This window comes from Leuciscus leuciscus (assembly GCF_965113295.1).
Source record: "Leuciscus leuciscus genome assembly, chromosome: 16".
NCBI classification, from domain to species: Eukaryota; Metazoa; Chordata; class Actinopteri; order Cypriniformes; family Leuciscidae; genus Leuciscus; species Leuciscus leuciscus.
Genome location: NC_138740.1, coordinates 19,581,577 through 19,607,725, shown reverse-complemented (window position 1 = coordinate 19,607,725; position 26,149 = coordinate 19,581,577). Strand labels below are relative to the sequence as shown.

General features: G+C 37.7%; 1 protein-coding gene across 2 annotated transcripts in view; it reads left to right on the top strand.

The window, feature by feature from the left end:
• The first annotated feature begins 305 nt into the window (after positions 1-305).
• Positions 306-26,149, top strand: part of ppp3ca (protein phosphatase 3, catalytic subunit, alpha isozyme) — a 59,050-nt gene continuing 33,206 nt past the window's right edge. Inside the window, exons 1-2 of one of the 2 annotated variants that reach the window (XM_082141044.1) lie at positions 306-592; positions 24,665-24,865. In XM_082141044.1, coding sequence (XP_081997170.1) covers positions 538-592; positions 24,665-24,865 — 256 coding nt within the window. In that variant the 5' untranslated portion in view covers positions 306-537. The remainder of the gene's footprint in view (positions 593-24,664; positions 24,866-26,149) is intronic. The other variant, XM_082141043.1, reaches the window with a different exon arrangement.

The window sequence follows — 26,149 nt, the reverse complement described above, 5'->3', positions numbered from 1 at the left end:
CTCACCACTCCTAATGATGGTATAGTGGGACGATGTCACACATGATACGGGACACATTCGTCCAGAGCAGACCTGAGTTGCATTTCAACTTGATTATCAGTCATGACGATGAGCGAGCGACGCCTTCTCGGGAAAGCCCTTCACCTCCACCTGATGGCAGCATCACGCAGCCCCTTCACCCGGGTGCGTGCGTGGGAGTTCCCCGCTTCGCCATGTCGGGGTGGTGCAACGCGCTGAAAGGATCTCCCGAGCGCTCTCTCTCTCTCCCCCTCTCTCTCTCTCTCTCTCTCTCTCTCTCTCTCTCTCTCTCTACCGCCCCCACCCCATCAGCAGCTCCATCCTCCCCCTCACGACAGTCTCAGTCTCAGCAACAGCAGCAGTATCGTCCTCCTCCACCCTCTCCAGCATTATCCGGCGGTGAGACACGGAGTAGACGCATCCAAGTGATGCCACTGCACCAACCGAAAACACGCCGAGAATAAAGCGCTTCTTCTGCGAGGAGGGAGAAACACATTCGCCTGGAGACATCCACTGCCCATGAAGATGTCTAACGCTGACATGGTCTTGAACTCCACCGATCGGATAGTGAAATGTAAGTGCATAATTTCCCCCCCTCTCTTCTACCTGCATCTTTCATTTGTGACCAGTGTTAAATATGGATGGCGTGCCATTATTTATGTGCCGTTTCTTAAAATGTTGTCACAGCTAATCAAGACGTTTCGATCGCATTTATTAATGTTTAGGACTGAATGGTTTTGAGATGCGAGATTGTTGCGATGGTTTGATGTTAATTGAGTCGCGGGCAGGAAGAGGGAGATGTGTTAAAAAGGCAGATCCAGTGGAGGCGGTGATGCAGCAGGATTTTAGGTGGCATCACGCAGCTCTTCCTGTATTCTTCAGAGATAATGAAGCAATAAGGGTTTTCAGTTCGTTTTTAGCTGTTTGCTTTCAGGGGGAAGCCTCCAGTCTGAAGGTAAATCATTCGAGCTGGAAACTGTCACGCCCCCGTTGCGTCTGATTGATTTTCTTACATTTACTGGTCACGTATCGCACATTCATATTCTCACAGGAACATAAAAGCAGAGACTCAATACACGCGTCCCGGTCTTATATAGAAACTACACTTCTGTTTAATTGAAGGTGCATGCAGTAATTTTTTTCTAAAAAGGCTTGAAAGGTTGAGAAATAATATTAACGTAACACACACACACGCGCGCGCACACTCAATTTATGTGTTTTTTCACTTGAAGCAAATGAAGTCTTTTCCTTTATTCTCTTGTCAGAGTGCACTAGAATGCTTCGTTTGCATGTTAAAATCACACAAATTTGATGTCCCCAGATGCCCCCCGCCCCCCGGTTTCACAGACATGGCTAGTCCCAGACTAAAATGCATGTTTGAGCTGTTTTTACTGAAAGCAACTTGCACTGACATATCTTAAAATATGCACAATCTCAAGATGCACACTTCTCTAAGGCATGTTTATAAAAAGCTACTTAAATTGAATTAAGGCTTTATCCTGGTTTAATCTAAACCCTGTCTGTGAAACCAGGCCACAGAGAAACATGAAAAAAATAAAAGCTACACAAACAGCTTCTGTAGGGTCAGCAGTTAAACTTAGTGCATCCAGGCCAATAGGTGTCAGCATACAGTCTTAAACCACTAGTAGTATTGGGATGAGTAAAAGCATAAATGTAAACAACAATTTACGGAATGTAGGCCTACCTTTAATCCATTTCTGTCTTCGAAGTTAAGAAACATAAATGCTTGAGTATTTAATTAGACATGTATTTTCTTTTAAAGGGATAGTTCACTCAAAAATGAAAATTGTGTCATCACTTACTCAACCTCGTGTTGTTCTAAACCTGTATGGGTTTCTCTGTTCTGTTGAACACAAAAGAAGATATTTTGAAGAATGTCGGTAACCAAGCAGTTGATGGACCCCATTGACTTCCATAGTATTTTTTTTCCCCCACTATGGAAGTCAATGGGGTCCATCAACTGTTTGGTTACCGACATTCTTCAAAATATCTATTTGCATTACTTGGGGTGTTTGCTTGCATTGATGCGATATCATCTGGCCCTGCCATGACAGATAATGGATAACTTTTTACATTTGTACTATCATGGATTCTCCCTTCTCCTCTGAGGTCTGATCCTTTTGTCGATTGGCTCCATTGATGGATATATTATACATTTTATAATACTAATAGGTTTGTGTAGAATTGCAGACTCTGGAGGTATTCAGCCTCCTCAAAACAGTCAAACCCCAATGCTGGTCTGTGTCTTGTGTGTTTTTGTGTGTGGTTTTTTTGCACAAATTAACACTTCAGCCTAGCTGGTTGATTTGAATTGCAAAAATCTGTGGGCCTGTGAACTTTTGAAACAATTTAATTTGCATGCTAATGTGGCCACATTTGAATGTGTTTTCTACTGTGTTGTTTTGATAAAGAGTATTAACACTTTAAACACCCCTTGTGTCAAAGACATACAGTAGTTCACCCAAAAATGAAAATTCATTCATCATTTACAGACATCCCACTTCTCCCGGAAGGTCCTGGAGTCTCCCGCATATTGATGGCGGCTCCCTGATTATATACAATATCCCATAAATCGAGTGTGTGTGAGAGAAGCCCTGTTTCCACCTGATATTAAGATGTGTTTTTGGTCTGATCTCAAATGGTCAGCCAAAACATATTACCGTTTTCACCTGGTATTATCATGCTTTTCAAATGTGTCTTCTGTTACCGCTTGCGTTTGGCTTTTATTTTACACTACATCACTTTCACATTTGCCGCACGAATACTAATGAAGGAACAAACTCGTGTTACGTGGCTTACGCGAATGAATATGATAACTATAATATCATATAATAGGCGTATAATATAACAGTAGGTAGGGATGCACCGATATGAACATTTTGGCCGATACCGATAACCGATAATTATTTACATTTGAAAGCCGATAACCAATATATTGGCCGATAAATTTAAATCCAACATTTTTATATAATTTTTGAGAGCCTGATTACAAAAACAAAAGTCTCACCATTAAAAGCCATGTCCCAAATACTTCAATAAATCAAACCTATACAGTACAGTAGCCTTGTTTGAATCAGTGTAAGTTTTAAAATTAATTTTACTCTCCTATAGCCCATATGACAGACTTGCACTGCACATGTTGCACTTAACTGGATTTTTTCAAAGTGATTCCAATCATATTTCAAGCAATTTAAAACTATCATAGCAAACAGTGCGCATCTAAAGTGTCTCAGCTGAAGGAAATAATACATTATTAATCGGCTTTAATATTTCGGCCAAATTTTCTTATCGGGTCGATAACATTAAAAAGGATCATATATCGTCCAATACCAATATGGCGGCCGCTATATTGTGCACCCTAATAATAGGCCTATAATATAATATTCTGTTGTAATTCAATGTTCATTTTTTGGTGCCATCTTCCGGGTGGGATGTCTGATTTACCATTCAAAACTCATATGACTTTAGTTTCTTCTGTGGAGCATAAAAGGAGATGTTAGGCTGATTTAGGGCCTGAGTATTGTTCATAATCGCACATATCACCCTGAAGATCATTTAACTTATTCAGTTCTGATTTGTTGACATGAATATTTTTGGCAGAACATTTGATTTTTATCTTCCTTTGAATGCAGAATCTTGTGACAAGGGCCATTAAAACTCCGGCTTTGATATAAGTCATCTGACCTCTCTAAAAGTTAAGGTTGAATTAGTCATTGCCACACGTAATGAGTCATAGCAGTGACCCCCCTCTCCCACGCAGCGGCTACCTCATAGAGGTAGTTTAGATCTGGCCGTTTTAGCCGTAATGCCATTCTCTGAACTACCCCTGTCTCCTCTCCCCCTTATGTATAAATGAGGGCTTTTATCATCAACAAAATGCATCAATAAATAACCACATCTTAAATCCCAGTGATGAGGTTAGCTAAGCATTCATATTTAGCAGTGTGCAGCTTGCAAATACAGTAGAGAAACAAATAATGTGTCTCTGCATAGAATCCCCACAGCGACGAAGCAGGATTTCATAAAACAGTGCATGGTGTGTCATTTGCAGAGTTTCATTTACTAAGTGCAACTAGAGTTAGGCCTTTCATTTCTGCACTGGCATAATGGATTTTATGGCGCTTTCCATTTAGCGTTTTGATATGCTGGTTTATCGTCTCGTCTTTTTATATGCCAAATCATTATATTGTACCCGCACTGCTAACATTCTCAAACTCGTTTCATGCTTGCTAATGAATAAGGCCTTTTGATATTTCACAAATGCAAACTCCAGTTCATTTACATTCTGAAAAACATTTACAGATTTGCAAAGGTGATAAGTTCAGACAAACTTGGGATATCATGACGCAGAAGCTGAACATCGTGGCTGTTCTGTGGTTGTATTAATTCTTTACAATTTACACAATTATTATTATTATAGTATAATTAATACTATAGTTTATTTAATATTTTTGTTTAGTGTTTATATATTCATATATTATAATAGAATATATTTATATTATAAGGACTGCATCTTTTACATGCAGTAATTGTTTTATAATAATAACATAGTTCTCTTGTTAATATTATCTTCCTTATTATTACAATGAAATCTATTTAATCTCTTGAGTCTTACATTTTCACTTAAAATTGAAAGAACACATTGTCCATAATTTGAAATAAAGTTATGTCTGCATTATTATATATCCTTTATTTTATATATATATATATATATATATATATATATATATATATATATATACACATAATATAATGAAATATTAATGTAATTAATAATAATTAATAATATATAAAAACGATAACAATATAAAGATTCAGTGAATATAAAGAGATGATTCTTGCAAAACAAACCCAGACCCCCCAAAAAGAGATCAGACTTATAACTTACATTGATCACATGAAGCATGTTTTTCCTGCACTTTTTTATTGTTAGTCTATATGTCTATATACAATGTGTCAGAAGGGCACACAACTGTACTTACAATATTACCTTATTTACCAAAATTCTGAGGTATAGCAATACTAATGTATCACAATTACACTGCTTAATACTATGACTGAAGATTAATTCTCTATTTGAATGTCTACTGAGAGTGAATGAGTCAAATTAGCATTTTGTTTTACTTGCAAAGTCATTTTAAACAAATTGATTGATACAGACTCTATCGAATCAATTAGGCACAATATTAAAAGTTGATGTAGATAGTGTTTCAGAGCAGTTTAATGTAGTTATCAGGCAGAGAAGAAAGACAGCATACTTCAAACTTACAGCATGTCAATCAGTGCCTTAAAAGTGTCTTAAAGCCCAGAAGAGGAAGGTCAAGTGTTGCTTCAGCTTCTGAATGCCCACTTGCCCACTCGTGGTTCTGGGTTGCCTACATGCCAGGCTTAGAACGGCCTACTTTAGTGAGTCCAATTCTAGGACATTAACTGTGTTAGTTCTGATGGGGCTTGGTGAGCCACATGGGGCTCAAGAGGTATTGTCAGGATATAAACGGGACACCCAGAAAGGTGAGTCACCTAGCGGAGGTGGTTCTCTGGGTCATGTTCTGATTAGGACATATGGAGATTACTACAATTAGTGTTGTTACAATGCTGTTGACCTGACATGGTCATGCTTACAGCTAAGAAATGTTGCCGAGTAAGCTGTGCTGTTGTTTCTACTGTGACAACCAACTTTGCTTTGAAAGTCATAGTGTAGCAAGTATATTTTCTAGCTAAAAGAACACATTACATTATTTCATTTTATGGGGAAAAAACAAATGTTAGTTATGCTTGAACCATATCAGTTACTGGCTGATATTACATATTTTTTAATGATCGGTATTGGTTGATATTGGATATTTAATTGTGCAAAAATGTGCATGGTAGTTTCCTCTATTTGTACATTTAGATTACCTTGAATGTCGTTAAATAATTGGTTTTTAGTGTTTTGTTTTTAATTCATTTGGATAAATGATTGCCATTTGTCGGTTATCGGCCATAACATTAAATTAATTATCATCATATGGGGATTGGCCAGAATTTTAATATTGATGCATCCCTAATCACTGCTATAATGCTCGGGTGTTGTGGGTGGTTGCCAAGGCTTTACAGTTGCTATGTTCTTAGATTCATTTTTAGGGCATTCACTAAACGGTTGCTATGATTTTCTGTGGCCAGTTGCAAAAACTGCTAAGACTAGTCTTAACAGTTTGTCATCTCATTTTTTTAAGACTGGCCATCATTTTTTAGTCAGTTACAAAAAACGGTCAACGGTGAAGTACAACATGTTCCTGGATCAACATCTTTGTTGATCATGGAACAACATTCCAATCAACCAATCAGATTTGAGGGCCATGTTAACAGTTTATGTCAAGTTTAGGCTTACAACCAGGGTTAGGTGCTTCTACATCAGTTTTATTCATCTATCATCTATTCATCTCAGGGATAAGTTATGGGTAGTGTTAGATTTAGAGGTAGGGAGAGGGTTAGGACAGGAATGTTGTTCCAGGATCAAAATTCGAGAATCTTATTGCTTAGAAAAGTTATATCACTCCTCATCAATAAAACATAATTTGAGGTACCATTCATGTCTTGCAGAACAAACAATGTCAATATTTAGAGTTAATATTTAACTAACCCCTAGTATGATCAATATAGCATTTTTGGTTGAGTTTATTAAACCCACCCAAACAAATGCTCTGTCATTTAAGCTTCGGTTTCTTTGTCGGTTGATTCAAATAGCTCAGCATTGAGCCTTCTCTGGCCACAATGTTGCGATTTCCCATATTCATCGTATACATTTTTAATGAGTTAATAAGCCTGTGTTTTTCCTTTGAATTAGTCTGATCCCTTGGGCTATTCATTGAGTGATCATCCAGAACTGTTGTTCAAGCAATAAGCTCAAAGCAAAATATGAGCATAATCTGATAGAGATGAAGGAGTCCATTCAGAGGCAATGGTGGCAGGTGCACAAGGGTGGATGGTGGTAAGGTGGAGTAATTACTGACAGAATTAAAAGAGACGAGATGGATGTCGGGGATCTGCTTGCCTGATATGTACATGCAGGCTTTATATAGTAGTGTGGGTGAATTATTTAAGCATTGGGTTGCAGCAATGTTTCAGTTCACATGGCTCTTACATAACAACACTTCCCTAAGGTCTACTGATGAGATGGAGAAGAGGAGGGAGATGAGGGAATAAAGAAGAAAAGATGAAAGAAAGGATGAACAATCTTAATGCCTATTCACACCAATGTGAATATTCAGTAAAAGGACAGTGTTGAATAAAAACAGTAGGTTCCTATAGGCTTGTTCTTAATCATATTCTTGCTGTATATGAATTAGAATTTTCCCCATAAACAGTTGTTAATGTAAAATGAATAATAAATACAATTAAGCTTCATGTTGAAATTATGATGTTGACTGTTGTGGCATTCAGCACCAATGTTGCACCAGAGAGTATTTGTTTATCACTTAGTCCAACAAATATTTGTTGAGGTCTTGGTGTACCTTTTGACTAAAATAGGTATTTCGAGAAGGGAAACTGAAAAAGGGAATGGGGGATGTGTGTGTGAGAAGACTGGAGAGGTGTAAGACAAAGACGTTTCCTTGGAGAAAGGTGGACAACAAAAGGGAATATGAAGAACGTGAAGAGAAAGGCTGAAGTAGATAGGCAGGGCATAGGAGAGAGGGGGAGAAAAATAAGACAAGAAGTAGAGACAGAAGGAGAGACACGCATGAGAACGCTTGTAAATTGCACGTATACATGACAGGTCTGTGGATGAAGGCTGGAGCTGTCTCAGCGTCTGCTTGTTACAGCAGTCCTGCTTCAACACACACACACACACACACACACACACACACACACACACACACACACACACACACACACACACACACACACACACACACACACACATATCAAACAAAAACACATACTTCCCTACTATATAGTAGGTGACAAACAGTATGTGACAAAAGAAGTATGTCCAAGTTCACAGTACTCATAAAAACCCAGATATCCTACTACTCCCAGCGAGATCCTGAAGTGTGCATTCGATGGACACTTTACTATCCCATGAGGCCACGGGAGAGGATTTGTGAATGGCAATGAAGCGGCGCAACTGATGATGGCAACATGGCGAATGTAGTATGTCCGGATTACATTCATACTACACATACATTCATAACATATAAAAGATGCTTTTTTAGTGGTCGCGAAGTAATTACTTATTCAAAATAACTACCTACTACTCAAGAGAGTATGTGATTTAAGATGCAGTCTATGTCTCTTTTGGTGCTCTAGCAATAAACAAAACTGCATGCGTCTTGCTTAAGAACATTGTAGCCGGAGCTACTTCTATTTGTTTATGACGAGTCATACTGTGCTTCTACGCAGCGGTTGTCGTCCCGCCCGGGATAAAATAGTCTGAATATAAACACTTATTTTAGGTGTAACGCAGTGATTCAGGATAAGACAAAAACCCATTTTGGAAGATGCATTCATGATGTACTCACTCATTGTACATTTAGTAAATTTTTCTGGTCAGGGCCGTGGCATTGGGCTAGTGAATATTTCTCGGGGTATGTTGGTTCACTTTTGAGTTAATTTCAAAAGTTATAGTCTGCTCTTTGTGGCTCTTTATATCATGTCGACATTGTTTGAATCTGTCTTACGTCACATCATTTCCCACCCTCTTCTTGTCATTTTTCAGCAAACAAACAACAACAAAAAAACAGCAAAAAAGCTCTAATGGTCTGAGCTGTAGTTTAGTGGGCAGTGCATATGGTCAACACATGTTACCATATGGGAGATGCAGGTTTTATTCTAGCCTGCATGATTTCTCCCCATGATTTCCTTTCAAAATAAAAGTGTACAAATCCAAAAAGTAATAAAAAAAAAACCTTTCAAATAAGGCTGCGCTATATTGTAAAAAAAAATGGACATTGCAAGATTTTGTTTTCTGAGATTGATATTTACGATACAAAAAAAACACAGAAACGTTGACCAGATGAATAGCTATATTTGGAAGGAATTAATTATTCTAGAATGATTGGTGTGAGGGGAGGGGCTTTAATTTTAAAAAGCTGAACAACTTTTTCTTCTTTTTTTTTTACTTTAAAGACATTTATGAGTGTGAAACATCGTTTTAGTGTTCACAATAGGGGTTATGCGGAACGCCCAACGTTCGAACCGGAAAACAGGTATAAGCATTTCCGGTTTGCACTACCGTACACATCTGCAGCAGTAAGGGATTCTCTGAGGTAACTTATTTTTCGCTTTTTTAGAAAACAAATCTTATTTCTGTTTTAATTAAAATGTCACGAATGCTTAAGTATCAGAAAAAAATAAATGTATAAAAAAAATAAAATGCAGTCTTCATTTGATTGTTTTAATCGTCTGCAAGCAAATATAAAAGGTTAAACTACTATGATAGCATACAAGTCTAAACTAACTTACTGATAGTTAGCTAACTCTACATCGGGTGCCATTAGCAAAAGCTACATACTAACTTACATACCTTCATAATCATGAATAAATGAGGAGGCGTAAAACTTAAATCCTTTATCTAACGGAGTACTCGGGGCTCTGGAAGTCCGTTTAGCAATACGATGTACATCTGAAATGGATAGAATGGGTAGCTCCTGTAAACACCGGCTATAAAAGGTCGCCATTCTTACGCTGTGTTTACCTCAGTAGCTGACGACCGGAAGTAGTTATATCTGTTTTGTAGAACCCGGAAGTATGTTGCGCATAACCCCTATTGGGTTTACTCTTTACAAGACCTAACTCAAAACTAGGGGTGTAACGATATTCAAACCGAACCGACAAACCGCGATACAACAGCCACGGTTCGAACCGCGATACTCTCATGTCGAACCGAACGCGCCCCGCCCCCTGCTGCCCCGGCCCAACTCTCACATCACTTTGTCACAAAACTATTTTTTTCTTCCTTGACATTTGATTAAATAGTTATTAATGAGTACACTTTTAACAACTAATAAGAGCTGTAGTTTTACTAAATATTATTATAATATTATTTACTAAATAAAGTGCATGTCACGTGATTTGGGTGATCGATCACGCTCGAGAGTTTACATACGCACTTCAGGATGGCAACTCATATTGAGATTGAAGACCCTCCGGTCACAACCACTGACTGATACAGCAGCAACAGCAGCAGTGCTGATCACGAATCACCGACACCTGTCATCATCCAATATGATGACATATCACAGCATTTTTTAATCATCGTTTTGAGACAAATCATTGTTTGTTTTGCGAACATAATCCTCTGCCGTCTGGTCGCTTCCGCTTCAAGCCGGACTCGTCTCGCGCTAACGGTAATTCCTTTTCACTGTCCACGTTTTGATTTCGGCAAATCAATTTTAGCGAATGCAAACAACGTGATTATTGTTCATGAGTCCAACATCCAGCCACGCAAGAAAACATGTAATCTACCTGAGGGAATAATATGCTCACAAAACATTTCTGATTATTATTAATGTTTAAGACTGGTTTGTTTTTTCCCCCCCCCAGGATTCTATGAAGAATGTAAAGATCATAAGATATTTATTTGAAATAGAAAGCTTGTGTAACACTATAAATGTAGGCTACTGTCACTTTTGATTAACGTAATGCATCCTTGCTGAATAAAAGTAGGCAATTACTTTCTTTAATTTCTTTCCCCCCAAAAATTATCTTACAAACCTCAAACTTTTGAACTGTAGGCCTATGTATAATGTTAAAAAAGCTTTCTATTTCAGATAAATGCTGTTATTTTGAATGGTGGTTTGTTTGTAATGTGACATTTTGTTTGTATGACTTAATAATTTTTAGAATTAAATTGTACATAAATAGGTTAAGCAATACAAATGTGTTTGTCTGATAACCTTTTAAACATATACTTAACTGTCTGCAGACAATGAAATGATGTACATTGTGCGATGCAGTACAAATATTTTGAGTGTCCCTTGTTTTCCTATAAAGAACCACGATTGTCCCGCATTTTACTTTTCTGAAGTTGGCAACCCTACTCAGGTGTGCAGTTTATTTCTGACTAGTCAGTGGAGGCATTTATTTCATTTTAGTTAACTCAGGTGTGCTAAGTGCTCTAAAGAAAGGCTGAAGCCACTGTATAAAGTTCAGTTAATAAAGTTAAAGTTAATCTAGCGTTATTATTGCTGGTGCCCTGCCATGAACCCTGCCCCCACAGCAAACAGAACCGAACCGAACCGTGGCTCCAAAACCGTGATATGAACCGAACCGTGGCATTGGTGTATCGTTACACCCCTACTCAAAACTCTTTCAGTAACTAAAGTGAACAGTCTTTTCACTTGAATTTTCATAGGCCTCATTCCCTGTTTTAGGCCCATTCAGTATGACTATAAAATATTATTTGTTTAATATTGTGATTAGTATTAATAAAAAATATTAAACAAAATAAGAAATAATTCAATTACACCAAGTCAAAATTGAAAAAAAAAATATACATTTTATTATTACTGTACATTAAAAAATAATTTAAAATACCGGTAAATAAAAAACAAAATGTTTACAACATTATAAACACTATAAACATGTATTTATTGTACATGTTTCCCTTACTAATGCCCGCCATGCTCGCTCTGGCCCAGCCCCTGCCCCCCCATTCTCATACCAGTCAGCCGGGCCAGGCAGCCACACTAACTCCATCTCTTTCATCTCTCCTTTCTCCAGCATATTGGCTTTTCATGCATGGGTTGTGTTCAGGCCTGCAAGCTGCCACAGCACATAAACACCACGTAAGGGCTCGGCACACTTCAGGTCTGCATCTTGCGAGGACCACTGACGCATTTCGACACAAGCGGTGCTCATGTTTTGGGTCGAGTCTCGTGAAGCAAGTGCTCCCAATTCTGGATGCCAGATCTATTTAGTTATGAGTATTCTTTTTTGTAATCCAAACAACAACCGAGGTCGGACACAACGGCATTGGGACCGCAGGGCGTTAGTCTGAATCACTAGTCCGGAGTGATTCCTAGCTGCGCTGCTTCACGCCGCGCGCTTGATCCCGCTAGAGTTAATGTGGTAGACACTGAGGAGGCTGTTATGTAATCCAGTTTCTTCAGTTATTAATAATGTCCTGTCAACATGTCCACTTCTCTCTGTTCTTTTTAACAGGCTTCACAGCTCTCCGTCACCTCTGAAATACCTGAAATGGTACATTGATAAAAGATCCGCTGTGCGACGTTAACAATGACAGATACAGATACATTGCGCCGATGACAGATACATTGTTAGTCTGCAGTACACACAGTATATTAGGTCACAAACATGGACAATGGGTAATGGTGAGAAGTGAATAATCTCACTGAATAGTGTCACAAGTTATTGTAAACGAGTCACGAGCAGAATGAGTAATGAAAGCTTTCTGCTCACTAGCAGAGATTGTGGGTTTGGATGATTTGGCCAAGCTTACAAAGGCTGAATGATGCCATCACGTTTATGCCATCAAGTTGACATGAAAATTAACCCTATTAATCTTTTAAATACATGTTATTGATCTTATTGGGAACAATTCACCAGTGTATATGTTTAATTTTTTCTGTGACACCCAATTAGCATTTAATTTCAAGGAACACATTTTTTCATTCTTTTTAAAGGATACGTGTAATGGGACACCCGAAAATGGAAATTCCGTCATTAATCACTCACCCTCATGTCGTTCCAAACCCGCAAAACTAATGAAGATATTTTAATGAAATCTGAGAGATTTCTGTCCCTCCATTGACAGCTACACAACTACCACTTTGACGCCTCAAAAAGTTTATAAAGAGAACGTTAAAAAACGAATCCATATGAATTTAGAGGTTTAGTTCAAATTTTCAGAAGAGGCTGGATCACTTTATATGATGAACAGATTGAATTTAGGCTTTTATACACATATAAACATTGATCAGCGAACAAAAGCTCAACGAACCTGTTTGACACAAGAGAACAAACCTCATTGATTTTTGCGGAAGCTCAAACTTGCTGCTTAACACGAGAATGAATATTTATATATGAATAAAAGCCTACATTAAATCTGTTCAGCGTATAAAGCGATCATGTCTCTTCAGAAAATTTGGACTAAACCGCTCAGTTCATATGGATTAGTTTTACGATCTCTTTATGAACTTTTTGAAGCGTCAAATTGTAATAAATGACAAATCTTTATTTCTTTCAGGTTTATAGGCAGATTTTTGCTCCTGAGTGAAAGTTGTAGAAACCAGACAGTTAATGGTTTTAAACTACCCTTTATTGTTAGAACATGAAAAATTATTGTCAAACAGGTATCTCACAAATCCGAGGTAGAATATTCAAAACATTTATACTTAAAAAAAAAATCTACATCAAAATATGCATGAGTTAACTGAAGTAAAATCCTTTTTCAGTCTTTTTTCCTTAACAAAAGAAATATCTTAATAGAAAAAAACATATCTAATGGGTTATAGTTTGTGTTGCCTGACTTTGATGTTGTGTATCTTTTGCACAGTTTGCAGTACAAGCTGCAATATTAGTAATATTATACCTATGTGTTTTGTCCCTAGAAATGCACTTTTGATAGTAGCTTGAGTTGACAGTAGCAGTAGCTTGAGTTGGGATGCAAATATAAATTTATGTTCATTAACAAAAACAATAACTCCTGATATTTCAAATTTAAATATTCTTATTATTTGAGTTAGGACTCAACCACTGGTCATCCATTTATTTCATAGTAACCAGTTACCACAGACAAAACCATGCATGCATATCGCACCTACTACCATGGCAAAATGTAACTATATGGTTTCTATGGTGCTTGTTATGAATAAATACAAATGCGCAAATGCTATAGCTTAATAACAAAACATACTGTAATGATATTCCATTACTCCTTTAATACATGTCTACAATGATGAATATGCCACATTTCTGCCATAATACCATAGTGCAGTTCTGGGATGGACTGGCCATCTGGAGCAACGGGAGTTTTCCCAGTGGGCAGCTGTACAATGTGGGCCGGCCAATTAAGCCCCGTTCACACCGCCAGTGACTTTGTCGCTGTATGTCACTAGTCTCTGTATTGTGAAGACGCTTGTGGGTGTTCCTAGTTCCTAGATATAATTCTAATTCTAATTTTAATAAAAGAATGAATGATAATTCTAATTAGACAGTAGCAATCTGTTGTTGGAGACATAGGCGTCGATTACGGGGGGGGGCGGGGGGGGACGGGGGGGGGACGCGTACCCACCAGATTTCGTCATGAGTCATTTTGTACCCACCACTTTTAACTTCCGTCCATATTAATTTGACTTTTGGTTAAATTTTTTTGACCGTTTTCAGTGGTTATGAGGAGCAATATGAGAGAGAAATTTGGTAATCATTGTCTGACCCAACAAAAAAACATTATAATATTAATTTTATTTTATTTTTCGTGTTCGCATTTATGAGGGAAAAAAAACAACGTGTCAGTTCTCGGACGTGAGCGCTCTGAAAGCGCCACTAAAAGACTGCTTTAAAACTTTCACAGAGACCTCAAACAGAACAGCTGCCTTTCTTTAAATTGAATTTCGTTTTGTATTAATTATATCTTAATTTTAATCAATGTTTCATGAACCAATTGCCTGGATTTAATAAGAAGTAAATATAGCAGAATCACGACATGGAGGCGCCGGCGAGTGAACTGGAGTTCGTCTCATAAATGAACCGAAACTCAGCGTATAATGCACATTCACATTCACAGCGTATTTAGACACATTTAGACGCATTCATAATCATTACTTTTACCGGTTCTTTGTGGCAATCTTTATGCGTGCGACCGTTTTGGAAGTAAAAAAAGTCTAAATATAAATGGAATCAGTACATAAAATGCTTGATATTAAAGATGAACGAGAAACAGCGAGTGCTTTTTGCCATCGTGGCTATTTATCTGCGGCGAAAGCACAAGCGCCGGTCTATCTTGGTTCACGAAACCATTCAAGCTCGGAGTCAGCATGAGGAGTACCACCGTATGTACTCAGAGACATATCATAAATTATAGGAAATTAGCTGTCCGCTAAAATAAACTTCTCCTCCATCTTGTCTCAACACTCCACTACAGGATATGGTGACGGATCATGTGCGCTCCACTGACTTCACTCTGATTGGTTGTCTCTCCCGAAAGTTGCTCTTCATTTGCATAAAGTTCAACATATCTCAGCTTTGTTGCGTCGCTGGACACGCCTACATCCTGTCGCAAACGGTCACTGTCGCTCGTGTTGTTGGGAAATCGCCAGCTCACTATTGAAATGAATGGGATTGTGTCGCTTTGTCGCTGGTAGTGTGAACGCTGCATTAGTGTTGCTAAAGTAAATCAACTTTTTGATTTATTGCCAACTTTTTGGCGATAAATGATGGTGAAGCCTTCTAACTGGACCGTTCATGGCACAATGTATTTGTCAGTGCTGTTGAGAACGTCAGCGCTGTTTCATCTGGTTTAAAATCACCGAGACATTAGTGTTCTTCGCTAAATTTAAGCGCTTCTCACTGGATCTCACAGCGCCGTTTAGTGGTCGCGTGATCAAGACTGATCAAAAAGTAAACGCGATCTGCTCTAGTAAGCTCGCGCTGCCTTTTGAGGCTAGCGGACAAATGGTATCTGTGGCGTGGCTCAAATGAGTAGCGCTGTTTACAGGATTTTTGTATGTCCATTTTATGAGGCTTGTTCTATCAGCATATGCAAAATCTTTTAAATGATTCTGGGTCAGTTACGCATATGACAATTCAGTGTGTATTTGATGTGTCATCTCCGTTAGCATAAGCACAATTGTGTGTGTGCAGTCTCGGCATAAGGCTGAAGCTCTTCTGTTAACATGATGAGGACATTGACAGCCATAGACAGTGTCATGCTGCCAGGTGTGCTTGTTGGTTAATCATGAATTGTCTAAGAGACACATGCTAAGGCTGTGCATTTTCTGCCACACACAAGTAGGGGTTATTCCCATATTATTGTCCAATATGCAGGAGGGATGTTATGTGTTTCAGCTAAAGGTTTACTGTCAGTCACAGGCATCCAGAGCTTTCCCACAGGAGCAAATGAGGAGAGAGAGAGAGGATGAGAGAACCTGGCTGTTTGACATAATAGAGCCATAGATTTCACAATGTAAGACAGTCAGGAAGACAGGCAACCGTAACGGAGCTTGTTAAGATGAACGTAAGATGAGGCGAGACCACAATAGACTCATCCAAAGAGGAATGTACGGTCACGGAGTCTGATATACAGACAAGATTTCACTTTTAATGAAAGTGAAGTTTGAATGACTTTGCGAAAATAAAGTGCTAGTCTAGGTTACTTCTACATGTGAGAAGAGAAATGTTCCAAAACTTACTAAGCTGGATACCTTGACAACAATTAAGACACCATTCTGCCTAATTTTGAACAAAAAACAGCATTGTATCAAATCAATCTTTCGCTTAGATGGAAATCCCACAATGCACTGTGACTCAATAAAAAAAATCATTTTAATATGGCAGATGACAGATATTGGATGTGTTCGATGGTTTTAGATGGGTTTTCGGGACTGAAGACCGGTTGTTTGAGCAGTTTCTTTTAGCAGTATTTTCAGCTATTATATTTCATTTAATACTGAACAGTTCTATAGAGTTCAAAAGTGCCCGCCCACTTTTGCAGCAACCATGGTTTTGGAAGTATTTTTCTCTTTCAGTTATACCATAGGGATAAAAAAAAGACATAAAAAAAAAGTATTTGTTAGAGAGTTATAACCCATGAACCAAACCAGCCAGCTACGAGGTGAATCATAACATTATAAACTTTGGTTTAAAGCATAAACTTATTTAAAAGTCAGACAAAAAGTCAGTGTTTAAAAAGACAAAGGTACAAGGCTGTGTACTTACAGAAACAGAGCTTATACCTGTGTGTGGGGTAAAAGGCCAAACTTGCCACCTCATACATTTATAAGATTTTTAAATAAAATAAACCACTTTTACTCACACAAAAAATCTGTTGCACCATCAATGTTCAATACAAACATATTTTTTCTGCAATCATACACCATGGGAGTTGTGCTGTTTTTATATATATTTATTTTTAGCATCTGAACATCATCTGAATATATATATATATATATATATATATATATATATATATATATATATATATCAATGATACTAAAACACTGAATTATGCATTTTAGCATAATTAGCTCAAGCTATATGTAATTCATTTTGTACATTGTCTTCTAGATGACTATGCTATGCTCTGGGTGCACCTTGTTTTTATTTATATGTAAATACAAATTTCTGTCATGAAACTCTAGATGGTGCAGGCTAAAGCCTGGTTCACACGGCAGGATAATTAGGCCGATTTTAGCCCCGATTCACCCCTTCCGACAATCTTAAGGATGCTCCGATTATCGTAAAATAATCTGATCAGATATTCCTGCCGTGTGTGGTGTGTTAAGGCTGCTCTCGTCTGCTCGGAAGGACGTCGGGACCGCTCCGATCTCAAATCGGGGATATCCAACATGTTGGATTTATTTGGCCCGATTTCTTCTCGTGTGTGGTGTCCCCCGAGCACGCAGCCTGTGGACTGTGGAGTGTAGCCAATCAGAAAGCGAGGTGACGAGGCGCGAGGAAACACCGGGAAATATAATCAAAACAGCCGGCGGCATGGCGCACCAGAAAGTCCGGTGGACGTCAGAGATCATCGCCTTTTCTTTTGATAACGTTTTTTTTTCGGTTAAAAACAAACTACAAACTATTGCCACTGCATCCTCTTCGTCCGCCATGATTGTTTACTCTGAAGTCACGTTTGATCTCGAGGTATTTTGCGCGATTTCCCGTCTGATCTGGGAATGCTCGGGAGTCAAATCGGTTCGTGTGTGATGTGTTGATTTTGCCGTGTGGCTGCGCACCACACACTGTACGACCAAAACTGTTAGACCCGTGATTTTTTTATCCCCGTGTGTGGGGTCTCTCAGGTTTGGAAAATCGGCCGACAATTTTAAAATCGTCCCGTGTGAACCAGGCTTTAGAGGTCCTTAACTCAAATCTGTTTGCAATCACATCATTCTCTATAGTGCGCAGATGATTGGTTCCTGCTGTATCAGTAGCCAATGAGCTCGCTGCTCAACCTTCAAAAACTTGGGTCAGCAGTAGCTTTGGCAGCTTGCTTTCAGAAACCCTTCACCTTCCCCAGCTCCACCTGTATATATCTGCTATGGGTAATTCATGAATGCTGTATTGTATAGCAGCAGCGTGTCTGTCTTTCTCACAGCAGTGTGTTGTAACTCATGTGTATTGGCAGTAGTAAGTCCCGTACTTGCTCTATAGCAGCAACAATAATAACAGCAGCAGCGTAGCAGATCAATTCCGCCAAGACCAAACACATCAACAAAATTATCATTTCCATTACCATGCCAAACACTCAGAGAGTTGTCATGACAGAAATGTGTAAATGATACACCCCTGAGGTGTATAAGAGTGTCACGCGCCAGCTTGACGTGATAATCCGAACAGTGAGGCATGACACTGAAGAACAATGAACTCGCATTTAATAAACATCAGGAACCATCAAATACAAACACCTGCTTGAAACATTAATATAAGAAAATGAACTGATGATAACTGAGGGTATAAATACACAAGATGACAAGGGGCTTAATGAAGGACAGGTGATTAGTTATAATGGTAACAAAGAAGGGTTGCTATGGAAACTAACAAGATGGTAATAGAAAGAAAAAGAAACTAACTAAACCACAGGAAGAGAACACAGGCACAGAAAGACAACAGAATATCAAAATAAGAGTCCATGAAACAGAGACACAGGGAACCGTGACAAAAAGCAGGACGCCTTTCTCCTTTTTTTTTTTCTTTTTTTTTTTGCCATAGCGCACCGTGATTTATTGTTTATTAGCTCCAGAATGAAATATTTTGGTGTGTTTATGGTAGAAGGAAAGAGCTGCTGAAGACCTGTACATTGGAGATTTAGTCCCAAATCACAGTGTATACTGTGTCTGAACCGGCCACACTTCAGTAGTCACTGGCTGTTGCTCGGCAACATACACCACAGTCCAACATCTTGTGAAATGAAGAGCTAAGCTGCTGTTTTCCATCTCACCCTTGAACCACTCTCTTTCTCTCTCTATTCATTTTGCTCTCCATTCCTCCCTACGGAGACCGTTGTTCATTAGGCATTTCACACATTCTCCTGTTTCTCTCTTGTCTATTCTTCCTATTAAGTTTCTTCTCACTCCGATAGGCCACACGTTGTGCTCTGGACCATCTCATTATTGTTCTTATTTACACAAACTGCCTGTCTATCTTGTAATCTTTCTGTCTTTCAGGATGCTGTTAGAGTGCGTCTCAGCCCTCTAGAGTCTTGGGAGAAGGCGAAGATGGGGACAAATAGGGACATTATGTTCTTGTGGAAGATGCATTATGTTCAGATGATGCTTCTGCGTTGTGTGTCTTTCTCTCTCGCTCTCTGTCTTTCTCTCACTCACTCCGTCTGACTGTGCCGTGACGTCTTTTGGTGGACTCTCACACTGAGTCAGAAGGAACAAACGATTTGTTAAAATGCTGTCACTTCGCACAAATTTGCTTCTTCAAATTGAGAAGAAAAACCCTTAAATCTTTCATTCTCCATTGTGTCTCCTAGACAAGTGCTTTCTAATTTGTGTTTTGTCTTATGAGACTCCCAGACTCATCAAAAAGGCTAAAGGGCCACTAAATCAATGACAAACCAAAAATGATATACTGGATAGCATTAACATTAATGAAGTAAAGAGTTTCAGAAACGAGTATCTGCCCATGCTATTCTGTATGCGGACGATTAATCATTAAAATATCGCAATCTCGATTCAAACCCCCACACAATCTCGTTCCTAAACAACAACGATTCTCCCTTGTCTAATAAACCTTTGACAAAATCTCACCTGAATATTCAGATCTGTATTGTTGGTGCTGCTGCTGAGCCAGAGAGAGCAGTTGTCATGTATAGGTATGAAACAGCTTCCCAAACAGCCTTTTCAACCACACACAGTATCATTATTTCTGTGTTATATATATTCATATTATCACAGAAGAACCTGGATAAAAGTTTATAGTTCGGATATAAACACTGATGTCTACAGAAGCAATCAAAATACAGTAAATCACCTTTAGAGAGTAACATGGCGCTTCAAAAAAACGATTGTACCGATTACATTATTACGCCACCTGGTAGCGACTAGTAACTGTTGAAATATTTATTTTTTATTGAATCATTCATTCAAGAGATTTGTTAAAAAAACACTGATTCATCAAGTAATGAAACAAGTGAAGTATTTATTCTTATTGTCATTGAAATCATTCATTCATTCAAGTTTTAAATAGACTGCATCAAGCACGATTTCACGAGATGGTGGTGGCTTAACTCATGAATATTAATTACCTTATGTAGAAATTAACATAATCATTCACTTTTCTGATAATGTTAATGTGAGTTATTGATCTGGAGATCAAGTGTTTGTTCATTTCCAAGTCAAAACTGAAATGTAAACCGAAACATTACTATTACAAATGTTTGAAAATAATTTAAACAATTTCAATCCTTTTGAGTTGCATTGAGAAACTTTGTACATTTGAGTTGAGTTGAGTTGTACGTCAGTGCATTTAAAATGAATATCCATATATTTGTTGTCAATGGATAGCAGCGAGGCGCAGAATATCTGTGTGAACATTGCCGCTGGTGCTTTCCATGAGTGATAACTACCTCAAAATGTGTTTATGCTTCACATGCTAAAGGCTATCTTACTAGCAGAACGTATTAATGGAGTTCCTGGATGTCTTGCACAGATATCTTGCGTTATAGCTGACATATGAAACATTAAGGTGTATTCACATTCATCATTGTTCTGCAAGTTTTCACAAGCAAAATCCAGTAACCACCAAAATCCACGCAACTGGGAATTTTGCGTGAGGGTAAAATATTTCCCCATGCAGATTTGGCAGCTGGTTCTAGTTGGTCACCACGTTGACCAATAGAAAGCTGATTGGTTTGACTTCTGTGTGTGAGCCGTGGCGTGCTTATTACATCGTTATAGGGGAATTATCACCCTACGTCACACGGCGTCACGCAGGTTCTTCTGCGCATGTCGGGACCAAAAGTGGAAAAAAAAATACGCAGAGAACATTCCGAAAACTAAATATAAACTCAAATATATATAAAAAAATGTTTTAAATCGAGCTATTAGTATTATTCTTATCCGTATCTGTGTAATGATCAGCTGTTAAACGGGTCTTTCTGCAACCACGATGCGCGCGCATCCCGGATGTTTACAAACCTATAATTGGTCTATACTATTGACAATAGACAATGAACCTTTCTTCTCCTTGAAAATTAATCTAAATGTGACAGAGTCTTTAGATTTGTTAACAAACAGAGGACCAAGGAAACCAAGCATGTGCGAATATGCAGAAGTAACACAGTGCACCCACACACACTTTATCGAATGGGCTGTTTCCTTACCGCTGTTTAAATCCTATGCAAGGCCTAGTCTCATTATCCCAGCAGCAGGAACATGAGATTTCTCATTTTTCCCCCTCAAGTCAAACATGAATTATTTAGCTTTGTGTTGATCACGTTGAGTCTCTGCCCTGAGCTTCCCTCCCCAGTTCCCCTACTGTATTTCTCTCTCTCTCTCTGAGCTGTGTGTGATGTTGCTAGCCTCTACTCAGCAATACAAGATGCATGTTTTGCTTACAGAATTGCCCATATCTCAGAAGTCTTGTTCTGAAATCCTGCTCTGAGAGACTATGTCATCTTGTATCTGAACAATGTTTTAGCATTTCTTCTCAATGGCACTGTAACTACACTCCATAATTATTTCTGTACAGTGCGGGCGAATCTTCGCTAGCACGCGCGTAAATAATTCACCATGCCAATGCTTTGTTGAAGCCAAGTCCCACATTATCAGTGTACACATTAGTGAGTCATAACGGAAAGAGACTGCATTTGCCCCAATTTTTGGTGCAGATATTGTTTTCTCTGTCTAATTTCTGAATTGAATTTTCACGCAGCTGAGGATCGGTACGTCGTCCGCTGCACCTTTATCAATTATTCAGATCCGGCTCTTTGGAAGCTTTAATAAGCAGCTTGTCAGTCAACTAACTCATAGCAGTTCCGGCTTTGTTTTTGTGATATGAGGCCAATTTTGCTTTGCTGTAAGTGAGCTGAGCTCAATGAACAAATGATGATGTTAGGCAGCCATTGGTTAAAGAAAAACAGTTTTGTGAGGAGTTAAGTTGACAGAGCAATTTAATATGGGTCACTGTGGTCAAATCATACTGGTCACTTATCTAAAAAATAAGTGAGGTCTAGTTATTTGAAATAACTATACATTTGAAATAACTAGTAATTTGATATGTTATAGTTTAGTATTTTTTAGTGGTGGTGCTTTATTTAGCATGTTAACTGTACTCTATCCAGCTGTTGCTGAACATCCTCTAAGAAACGCGTCTCATCGGGATCAAATAGCCTTTTAGACAAGCCACTAAGTAGTTGCCTTTGGAAAATATGTACATTATTGTTCAAAAGTAAGGTCAGTACGATTTATTTTGATGAAATTAATACTTTTATTCAGCAAGGATGCATTAAATTGATCAAAAATGATAGTAAAGGATTTTATAGTTACAAAAGATTTCTATTTCAGATAAATGCTGTTCTTTTGAACTTTCTGTTTGTCAAAGAATCCTGAAAATATGTTACAGTTTCCACAAAAATTTGAAGCAGCACAACTGTTTTCAACATTGATAATAATAATAAATGTTTCTATATAGTTATTATAGTTAACTAAAAGATTTCATGAGATGGTGCTTAACTCATGAATATTAATTACCTTATGTAGAAATAATTTTACATAATCATTCACTTTTCTGACAATGTTGATGTGAGTTATTGATCTGGAGATCAAGTGTTTGTTCATTTCCAAGTCAAAACTGAAATGTAAACCGAAACATTACTATTACAAATGTTTGAAAATAATTTAAACAGTTTCAATCCTTTTGAGTTGCATTGAGAAACTTTGTACATTTGAGTTGAGTTGAGTTGTACGTCAGTGCATTTAAAATGAATATCCATATATTTGTTGTCAATGGATAGCAGCGAGGCGCAGAATATCTGTGTGAACATTGCCGCTGGTGCTTTCCATGAGTGATAACTACCTCAAAATGTGTTTATGCTTCACATGCTAAAGGCTATCTTACTAGCAGAACGTATTAATGGAGTTCCTGGATGTCTTGTACAGATATCTTGCGTTATAGCTGACATATGAAACATTAAGGTGTGTTCACACTCATCATTGTTCTGCAAGTTTCAGTTGCATTGTTCTGCAAAATCAAGTAACCACCAAAATCCACGCAATTGGGAATTTTGCGTGAGGGTAAAATATTTCCACATGCAGATTTGGCAGCTGGTTCTAGTTGGTCACCCAAAACTAAAACCATAAACACTTTCGTTACTTGAAATAACACAATTTAATATAATTTGAAATGATATATTATTTTAAAATAAAATATTTTAGTTTCCCAAAAAAATCTCATTTTGATTTAGTTCAACTCGGTGTACTAAAATAACTAAATCTTTCAAAAATATATAGACATTTAAAACAAACTAATAAAAGTGACAAAAACACGGAACAAAATTACTAAAACTTTAACTAAAATTAAAAGAAATATGAAACATGTAAAAATAAAAATGAATTAAAAATATGAATTAAAAACTATATTTGCATCTCAATGATAATATTTTAACACTGCTGAAAGGCTGCTGAAAATTCAGTTTTGTCATCACAGGAATAAATTACATTAGAAAAATGTATTATAATATTTTTTATGTTTCACAATAGTTTGTTTTTATACTCTATATATAATAAATGCCTTGGTAAGCATAAGACACTTCTTTAAAAAAAAATATCAACCCCAAACTTTTTAAAGTCCACCTGTGGTGAAAATCAAGTTTTTAATGTTTAATGTTTTTAATATGTACAAATTCAAAAGTCAACACAATTGCTGAGTATTTTTTTCAGAGTATTTTCACAATTGCTGAGTATTTTAACTACTAAGGTAGTTAGTTTATGATGTCACAAACTACCTTGTAACCAATCACGTCAACTTGTGATCGTCAACGAGTGGATCTCTGAGCTGGTGTGAGTGAGTGGAGGCGGGGCTAATTTGCATATTAATAGAACCGTGTATAGCCTACTAAATGAGGCAAGGGTGTAGAGTTACATTCAAGCTATTTTAAGGCATGCAGATTTTTTTCTCAAGGAAAAACCTTTTAAATATGTCATTTTGGTGATCAAAGATGAGTTTTAAGGGATACAATTATTGACTACAGGGGGACTTTAAGAGTAGCTTAGTTTTGCACACCACTGATGTTTTTGGGTAGCCATTTTGATTTAACAAACAAATCCTTAAACCTGTATTCAATAAACAGCTGGTATGGTCTCAGAAAGTATTTAAATTATAACATGATGTAGTTAGTTAGTTACAAAATATATCCCCACTGAAAAGTGATGCTTTTGTGCAACATAACTGATTCATTAAAGGTGACTGTGACATTCAAGTTCTGATGTATTCTTTCTGTTTGTGCTCCCCTCAGCCGTTCCCTTCCCCCTGAGTCACCGCCTCACCACGAAGGAGGTGTTTGACTGTGAGGGGAAACCAAGGGTGGATCTCCTGAAAGCCCACCTCACTAAAGAAGGCAGGGTGGAAGAGAACGTGGCCCTCCGAATCATAAACGAAGGGGCCTCCATCTTACGCCAAGAAAAGACCATGCTGGACATAGAGGCACCTGTCACAGGTACTCCCTGCTTCTTTTGGTCTATTGTGGTAGATTCACTTCATGTACAATTTAAAGGGTAATGTTTGCTACAAAGTGCTATGGTTTCATTTGACGTGTCTTTAAGTGACTATGTGTGCAGTGTTTTGCAGCCGTGTGGATATATTTTCAGACATTAGTCGATAAAGAGCGTCTGTGCATTAGCATCTGTGTGTACATAATGCAGTTTGTTATCTGACGCCGTCTGCATGTGTTAACTGTATATCAGTGACAACCTGCTTTGATACCGTCAGCAAACAGGACTAAAGAGTTTGAGAGAGAATGCACAATCCTGACCTCAAATACAAAAATAAACTCCAAAGCACCCGACTGGAAGTTCAAAGAATGAACAAGAGCGGAGAAAACAAAAACATATGGCGGCAAAGCGAACAAGCGCTTAAGGTGTTTCCGTATGAAGTTTACCTGTGAAGGGAGCTGTCACTTTAAAGTTTGATCACTTTTATGCTTGTGAATGTGTGTATGTGTGCGTTTCCTCAGGTATTTTAATTCCCTCCTTACCTGTCATCGCATCAACTGTGAGGTGAGAATAGAGGGAAAATAGTTTTAAATTAAAACTAGGGTAATGTACGTACCACATAAAGCATGTCTGTATCTATTCAATGGCTCGTCTGAGCAGTGCGTCTCTTAATGCGAAGCGCTTTTACTCTTTGACCAGTGTCTGGATAATCAATAGAGTTGAGTACTTGATACCCGCGTCCATCTGCAGGAGTGTGTCAGCCGTGATTTTCGCTGTCTCATCCGCGTATGAGCCGCTTACTCCTGAAAGAAATAGGTCCTTGTGTAACTGCAGCAAAATAAATAAATAAATAAAAATAGGCAGAGATAATGGACATAGCTTGATTAATTTTTCTTTGTAATGTGATTCTGCTCACCCAAATCTCCTTCACACGGGTGAAATTGCAGTATTTTTAATGCTGTTTTAGTGCCTTTTTTGTTTATTTAATTTTTAATAACTGCTACGTTGCAATTTACACAGGAAAAAAAGACAAAGAAGCAACATTTTAAAGTTACTAGAATATATGGGGAATTCAATTTATTATTTTCTTATCCTGTCGGCATATCTTTTTTCTCTTGGTTTAAGCATAAATCTCACTTGATTTTGTCCGATTTATTCCTAATGTTTGCAATATGTGTAATAAAGACATTATTTTTTATATGTATTATTATTATTATTATTTATATATTTTAATTAAAACAATAAAAGTATCTTTTTAAGATTTTGGAAAACAAGACAAAAGAAATACT